This window comes from Nannospalax galili, unplaced genomic scaffold (assembly GCF_000622305.1).
Source record: "Nannospalax galili isolate Female #2095 unplaced genomic scaffold, S.galili_v1.0 scaffold541, whole genome shotgun sequence".
NCBI classification, from domain to species: domain Eukaryota; kingdom Metazoa; phylum Chordata; class Mammalia; order Rodentia; family Spalacidae; genus Nannospalax; species Nannospalax galili.
Window position 1 is genome coordinate 2310403 of NW_008345054.1, and position 8615 is coordinate 2319017.

The window sequence follows — 8615 nt, forward strand, 5'->3', positions numbered from 1 at the left end:
AAAAAAAAAAAAATCACACACAAAATATAAAAAGGTTCTCAGTCAAGTGTGGGAGATAGACCTGAAAATTAAGTTACACAGAGCAATCAGGGCAACAGAGGAAGGGTTGGCAGAATTCAGAAGCAGATCAGAGAAGGGAGGGCCTTGTGGAAGAGGCGTCTAAGCTGCTTTCAGAGGATGAGCGGAAATGTCCCTACTGATGGCATGAAGGGAACTGCAGGCAGAAAGAAGGGGTAGAAGGCCTGTGGCCCTGAACTTCAAAATGGCGGGAGCTAAGCATGAGGTACGAGTTCAGCTGTGATCTGAGTTCTGACTTCCTCAGAACAGCGAGGCATTGTTGAGATCCAGATTGCTTCACATATTTTCCTGGTAAAGCTGTTTCAAGGCTATCTCTTCAGGTACGGAGAGGAAAAGAAAAAGATAATTGGGTAATAAAGATGTCTCAAGGCTAGTAACCTAATTGGAACTGGAAAAAGATTAGCACTTGATTCTCAGACTTACTCACATGGCTGCCAACAACAAAGCTGCCAAAACCAAGATAGTATCTCTGACGAGTTTTGACTGGTCAGCATCTGTAACCTATAGCGGGTTGAGTAAATTGAATCTTACACATTGGAAGGGACGCTCACCCTCTATTCCAAGATCCATAGCGTTTTGCATTGGACCAAACATATCTCATTAGTCAATAGTTTTCAGTTTTAAAATTCATTTCTCTTCCACAAGAGGATCCAAACAGCACTGCAGAATTTGGGTGGACCATATGCATGCATGTCACTAGCTTTTGCGTTGTCTCCGGGTAGTCAACAGTTCAGTGAAACTGTTACCAGTTGCTCTCCATGTGATCCTGGACAGATTACCATGCACCTTCTTGGTAAAGCATCACATGTACCTTATCCTGAGTTATGGTATTAACTGAGTTATGTCTATAAAGATACCTAAGACAGGGGCTTAGGGGCTCAGTGGTTAAGGGCACTAGGTGCTCTTGCAGAGGACCTGGGTTCAGTTCCTAGCACCCATATGGTGGCTAACAACCATCAGTAACTCCAGTTCCAGGGGATCTGACATCCTCTTCTGACCTCTGCAGACATTGCATGACATGGGCACACTTACATACATTCAGGCAATACACTCATACACATAAAATAAAAAGAATAAAATATTTAAAAAATACTTAGGATTGTGCTTGCCACACAGAATGGTAACTGCCGTTACTATTATTATTGTTATTATTATTATTGTTTTTATATTTTATCTACAAAATTCATGTTTCTGGAGAATCTGAACTTTTGGAGGCCAAGACAGGTTTACTGAAAGTGAATTCTACATGATTCTAGGACCCCTCGAGCCCCTCTTTTGGTTGAGAGGAGTCCTGGGTGTTTGTTCTCTAGCAGAGCCTTGGCCCTATGGCTCTGTTTAAGGTCTAATGAGACATCCCATCTTTAGGCTGGGACAAATAGCTAAGGTAATCAGTAACACTGTGGGAGGAGATTCATGCAGGAGGTTGCAAACTTGTTTCTTGGCTTCACAGAAACTGTCATCAATTCTGTGGCCCTCACTGCACTGGAGTGGGGAGCAGGGGAGGCTCAAAACTCATGCCAGTTCATGAACCTGGAGTCTGTTGGCTAAGTGAGGATGAAGAACAGGCAGAAAAAAATGTTGCAGGTTTTGCACGTTTCACGTGTCCCTTGAACATTTTGCAGAACGAAATGCTGGAGAGGATGTTAGATTTGAGGGTTGAGGGGTTTTGTGTTCAAGTCCAGCTCTTGCCTTTGGCTCACTCTGATCCCAACAAGCCCTTTCTGTATCCTGTCTGTGAGTGGAAGGAGGGAAGATCTTGTTTACACTGACATCCTATTCTCTCTGAGGCGACAGCCTGGTCCCCTATCAAAATACCTCAGGAAGGAAGCAAAAGGCCCTGTCTTGACAGCTTCAGCCACAGGACATTCAAATGCCTCAATTTAGAATCTAGAGGAAAGCTGTCAGCAAACATAGCTAAGAAAGATTTCATGCTAGGTGTTTCTGTGAGCGGCCTAGACAAGCTTGTGATCTCATATGCAACTAGTTGTATGCCCATTCTGGACTAAGGAACAAACTGGCTCTAGGAATAATTGGGGAAGGGAGCCCCCAAGAGAAAGGCTGCAGGGTGCTTCTGAGTGTGGAGCCCTGGTGCAGGGTGGATGTGGGGGTAATTGCATGTCTCAGGTATGCTGGGAGACATGGGGCCAGAGGTCGATGAGGAAAGCAGCCAGGAGGATAGTTATCTCCTAATTACTGCTTGCACTGGAATGTTTTATTCCATTTAGAAAATGATCTGATTGTTTTGACTTTTTTTCACGCTGTAGGGAAACAGCCAGGTGGGGCTGATCCAAGCTGTGTGGGTGGTGTTCTCTAATTACTGGGCTGGACTTTCTTTTGCCAATTAGGTGGCTTCTTTAGACCTGCCCTTTTCTAACTTGATTACTACATGGGGCAACTTACTTTTTGTATAAACTCTTTCATACCCAGTGGAGCTGCTTTCAACATGTAGATTCCATCTTGGCACATTCAGGTGCTTTCAAAAGCCTGCACTCACACTGACATCAAAATCAGATACTGACTTACCAGAAAAAGAATACAGGAGTGTCTTCCCCCAGAGTTGATTTCTGTCGTTGTCTATACCCTGTTGAAGGTCGCCTCTCATCTCTATGTGAGCTGTATGGATGGATTTAAATAAATCAAGAGGAATCCCAGCTGAAAAGATGTATTCACTGAGAAGAATACATGGTTTTTCCAGCACCTATACACAAAAATTAACCACAAACAAATCACAGATGCAAATGTAAGATTTAAAATGATAAAAGTCTTAGAAGAAAACATGAGTAAATATTTGTGACCTGAAATTAAACCAATTTTTCCTACATATGACATAAAAAGCATTAATAACAGAAGAAAAATTAAATTAGATTTAATGAAAATTTAAAATTTTTGTGCCACGAAAGATACCATCAAAAAGTGAAAAGAAAAAAAGGTGTGTTGAGGGGGTACAGCCCTCAGAATGGGAGCAAATATTTGCAAATGTTTTATCTGATAAGGGATATATATAGAGAATATTTAAAGGACTCTTACAACTTATTCATAGTAGACAATTTGGATAGTGAAAAAGACATACAAATGGTCAATAAGCTCATGAAAAGATGCTTAAAATGGTTACCATCAGGGAATACAAATCAAAAGCATAATAAGACCACACTTTGTACTTGCTGGATAGCTATAATCAAGAAGGCATAATAACAAGTGTTGGTGAGGGAGTGGAGAATGGGAATCCATACATATTGTTGGTTGGATGTGTAGTGGTGCAGCTGCTTTGAAAGGAGTCCTCAGAAAGTTAATCACAGAGTTGTAGTATGATGCAGCAATTCCACCTGGGCATATACAGGAAAGAGGTGAAAGTGGGGTCTTGGAGAGATATTTGCATACTTTTTCATGACAGCATTATTCACAAGAGCTGACAAGGGGGAAGTAACCTGAGTTCACCAGTTGGTGAATGAGTAAGCAAACTGTGGTATAGACATTAAATGGAATGTTATTTCGATGCATACTACAACATAGGTGAATCTTGAGACCACCATTCCAAGTAAAGGAAGCCAGTCTCCAGAGTACGCATATTATGATTCTGATAGGAAATGTCCAGAATAGGCACAGCCATAGAGAAAAAATGAAGACTGGTGATTACCTGGGCCTGAGGGCAAGGAGGGTGGGGGAAATGGGAAATGACTGCTGATACCAGTGAGGCTTCTATTAGGGATGATGAAATTATTTAAACTTTACATTGTAACAATAATTGCCCAGCTTGGCAGTTATGATAAAATTGTTGAATTGGGCAGTTTAAATGTGTGAAACAACCACGTGAGTTATATCTCAAAGCTGTTTTTAAAAGAACTTAAGGTTTGATGAGTTACTGCACTCATTCTTTTTAAAAAAATTTTTATTTATTGTTTTTATGTGTATGTTATGCCTGCATGTAGGTAAGTGCACCAGTGTTGTGCAGTGCCCACAGAGGATAGAGAAGCTGTTGGATCCCCTGGAACTGGAGTTACAGACAGTTGTTAGCTGCCATGTGAATGCTAGGATTTGAACCCAGATCTTCTGCAAGAACAGTCAGTGTTCTTCACTTGATCTTAGCCAAAAGGCCGAGAAGTGATGCAGTCAGTGTTCTTAACCTCTGAGCCATCTCTCCAGCCCCTGCACTCATTCTTTTAAAAAATATTTTATTTATTTTTATTTTTATTTTATGTGTATGTATGTATTGCCTACATGCATGTAAGTCCAGAGATCAGAAGAGGGCATCAAATTCCCCTGGAATTGGAGTTAAGGATGGCTGTTTGTTGCCAGTGGGTGCTGGAAATCAAACCCAGGTTCTCTATAAGAGCATCCAGTGCTCTTAACCTCTGAACCACCTCTCCAACCCCTGTACTCATTCTTGAAGCCTAAGAAGGCCCTCTTCTGGCCTTGAAGGAGAGATAAACAGTTAATAAAGCTGTAGTAACTACATAGAAAGTTCACGGCAGCCAGATATTCATAGGAGAGATTTGCCTTCAAGGAGCTTCTGCGCAAAATGGCATTAAGATGGCATTAGCTTAGGTACTGTAGTCTGATTAGAAAACCCCCAACCCCAAGTATTGCTATTGGGAGGATGATGGAAGCTTTAAGAGGTGGAACCTACAAACCAGAAATAATCCCAGCATAGACAAGTGGTAAGAAGCTCCAACCTCATCTAAGGAAATTGTGTCAACAGATGGCAGCTGGGAGGAGCAGAGTCAGTTTCTTTCAAGGATGGGACTTTTGGTAGGTTAACCAGGCTCCAGTGGAAGGATATTTGGACACAAATTAAACTCTACAGACCTTATTATATGTATATAATAGAGTAAATTGGGGGGGGCAATAAGGGGAGGCACAGATGGGGAAGGAGATCTAAATACCATCAAATTATACTGTATGAAAATTGCAAAAATTCAGAGGTAGAGCCTAGTGGAAGGAAGTTGGGCCATTGGGAGGTATCCTTGGCGGGGTACTGGGACCCAGGCCCCTATCTGTTTCTCTTCGCTTTCTGACCACATGAGAGCAGCAGCTTCACCACTTTCTCCCACCATGACGTGTGACACAGGCCCCAAGGCAGCGAGCCAACTGTGGACTGAAGCACTGAAACTATGAGGGAAACAAACCTTTTCTTCTCGTAGGTTTAGTTACCTCGGGCATTGTATCCAAAGCTGACCAACGTAGAAAGTAGCAGAATTATCTCCCACCCCAAATCTCCAATCCAAGCCCTCCCAAAGTCTTTCCCACCAGCTACCCAGAAAACTACCTACACAGAACACAGTTTGGAGACAACAGGGGAAAGACATTCCAAAGTAAACTATGAATATTAAAAAAAGATCTCTGTCTGCCTCGTGGGGTTCTTGAACATAAGTATGGAGTAAGTATGTAAGCTTTAACATCAGTAAAGACCATGGGAGTATGAGTTCTTTTGCCTGCTTTGTGTGTGTGTGTGTGTGTGTGTGTGTGTGTGTGTGTATTATTTTTCAGGAGGATTTATTTTAATAGTAATGACTAGTTGATCAAATGCTTTTCAGAATCATCTCATTAATAAAAAATGAATTTTTCTTGGTATTTCTACAATTTATATACAAAGATTCTGATATCTATGTTTGTATATATTTAAATTTTTATTGAATTTTGTGAATTTCATGCACTATATTTTGATCATATTTAGACCCCCTCCTTTATCTGCACTTTATCTGCTCTAATAGTTCTAATAGTTCCCCCCTTGCTATAGTTCATGTACTCTGTTATATGTATTAAAGCCTATCGAGTTAAGTATGTGTCTCCAAATGTCCTTCAGTGTGGATCCATCCACTAGAGCCTGGTTAACCTATTTAGTATCACACCCTTAAAGAAAACTGACTCTCCTTTTCCTAGCAGTCATTGGTTGCTAGTAATTCCTCAGCTAAAGTTGGGGTTTTTACCCACTTCCCCATTTCTATACTGAGATTTTGTCTGGCTTGAACTTGTGTGGATCTTGTGCATGCTGTTACCACTGTGAGCTCATATGAGTAACTTCCCAGTTGTCTGGAAAACTGTTTCTTTGTGGTCATTTAACTTCTCTGGGTCTTACAATCGTTCCACCCCCTCTTCCATAATGGTCCCCAAGCCTTGAGTGGCAGAGATTTGATATAGAAGCCTTATTTAGGGATAAGTACTCCTCAGATTCTTATTCTCTGCACTTCGGCCAGTTGTGTCTTTCGGGGTTAATCACCATCTGTTGCATGAGGAAACTTTGCAGGTGAGAGTTGAGAGACACATTGCTATTTTTTCTATCCCTGGTTCCTCTGTGTTCCCTGAGCCTTAGGTTTTTTTTTTTTTTTTTTTATTCTGTGAGATTTCATACATGTATAGAATGCGTTTTGGTTATATCTTCCCCCTATTCCCAAAATTTTATTTTGGTTTGTTTTTTGAGACAGGGTCTCATGTAGCTCAGGCTGGCCCTGAATCTGTTATGTAGCCAAAGATGATCTTGCACTCCTGATCATCCCACCTCTACCTCCCAAGTGCTGGTATTATAGTCATGTGCTACCATGCCAAGTTTTATATCTTTTATCCACTTTCTGGAAATGTTTATTAAGAGAGGTTAGTTCATTTTATAAAAATTGTCAAAAGCCTTCTATGTGCATGGAACTAGCGAGAGAGGAAGGCACATTAAGTATGTAATGATAGCATTTTGTGAAAGTTCTCATAGGGTACAGGGGGGAAAGAGTTTGATTGACTTGGAGAAACAGGGAAGGCAGGCTTCCAAGAGATGTCACACAGAGAGAGGCTGCTCTGAGCAGAGGAAAGTTCTAGTCTCTCATATACACAACAGGTCACTCCCATTCACCTTCACTCTGTGATAGAAGGTGTTTCTGACCCTATTTTACAATTGGGAAATTGAGGCTCAAATTCTTTAAAGGGCTTTCCCAAAGACAAAGCTGGTAAGTGGCAGAGATGAAATTTAGCCTAGTTTTCCTACCTTTGTGATTATGGCCTATTACTTTCAACAGTACAGGAAAATATGTTTTATAACCCTTCCTGATAACAGAAATAGTTATGAATGATCCTTGTTGAAAAATTCAGAAAATTAATTAACACAATACAAAAGATGAAAATCATCCCTGATCTTGGTGCTATAAACTAGGTGGTATATAGTTGTTTAGCTTTCAAGTTGGACTATGCTAATAACCTGTTTTTCATAAAATATAGTCATAATATTTTCCATGTAAATACTCACCTATATAACAATTGCTATGGCAATCAATAATCTTTCTCTTTGGAATTTACTGTAATTATCTGACCAATTACACTGCTGAACTTTTAGGGTACCCCTCTAACTTTTGGTGTTATAAACAATGTTGAGATGAGTATTTTTTGCAGATCAATCTTTGTTCTAATCCTAGGTGAGTTTTGAGAATTTACCCTAAGGGTTTTCTTTTTAAAGAGTGTTCAAATTTTAAAGCTTTTTACTTGTGTTGAAAAGGTGATTCCAGTTAGATTTTTCACACTAGTATGTTCCACTTACAGCTTGTTACAGACACTGCCTTCTAGTCTGTCAGTCTGCTAGTTATCACATTTGCCTTTACTTTTCATTTATGTCCTTACCAAAGGCAGTGATATTTTTGTGTTTATGATCAGACTATTAAATGCTAAAGCATGTGATGCTGACTAAAAGTGTATTGGACATGGATGAAGCAGACTAGAGGGATAGCTTGAAAATACATTTGGCCAAACCCTGTAACTTTGCTGCCTCGAGGGAAGGCTACATATAGATGCTGTGTGAGGGTATATTGGGGAGTAAAAGAATGCAGGAGGAAGAATTGATTGAATTCAATAGCTTCTTTTCCCCCCACATAGGTACTTAAAGGTGGACAGGAAGCACCCACAAAACCCAAGGGGCGTCCCAAGAAGAACTCTATCCCTACATCGGAGGAGATTGAAGCTGAAGAGAAGATGAACAGCCAGGCCCAGAGCCAGGGACACCTGGAGTCCTCTCAGGGACACAGGGAGCCCTGTGATGCCCAGGAACCAAAAGGATGTGATGTCCCCTTGGAGGTGGCAGAGGCATCATGCCAACCCCAGGAGTTGCCAGAAGCTTCTTCCGAACCCCCACTATTAAGCTAAAATAAAGTTCTTTGGGGGAAAGGGGCTTGGGAAGAAGGGAAAAAAGAGAAGGCAAGGGGACTCAGGAGAGAGAACCTCTTAACAGCCTGGCGAAGGGAGCAGAGGAGGTTTAATTCTCTCCCTCCTCTTAGTGGCAGTTTCATCAGGAACATCTGGTGAAGACCCGATTGCCTTAGGCCTTCCCCTTCTTGCAAGGCTGTGTTAGCCGCAGATAACCCTTGAGTAAGGGAGGTGGGGCCTTAGAGCTGCCTTCCGGCTGGGTGATGACTGTGGGGCTAGGTACAGCAACCTGCTGGTGTGGCAAGTGGGTCTGGCCTGCAGAAGAGGGCTGCTCTTCCTCCTCCTTGAAACCCTCTGGGGCAGCCAGTCAGCAAGCAGAGAGAGGTGGAGGTGCTTGGGTGGCCTGCCCAGGCTCCTTGCTAACTCAG

The 8615-nt window shown here is 41.6% G+C and overlaps 1 protein-coding gene across 1 annotated transcript in view; it reads left to right on the forward strand.

Annotated features, from left to right (window-relative positions):
• Barx2 (BARX homeobox 2) overlaps window positions 1-8234 on the forward strand; it is a 73166-nt gene extending 64932 nt beyond the window's left edge. The window contains exon 4 of the mRNA XM_008841371.1: window positions 7921-8234. Coding sequence (XP_008839593.1) covers window positions 7921-8187 — 267 coding nt within the window. The 3' untranslated portion in view covers window positions 8188-8234. The remainder of the gene's footprint in view (window positions 1-7920) is intronic.
• Window positions 8235-8615: the final 381 nt, after the last annotated feature.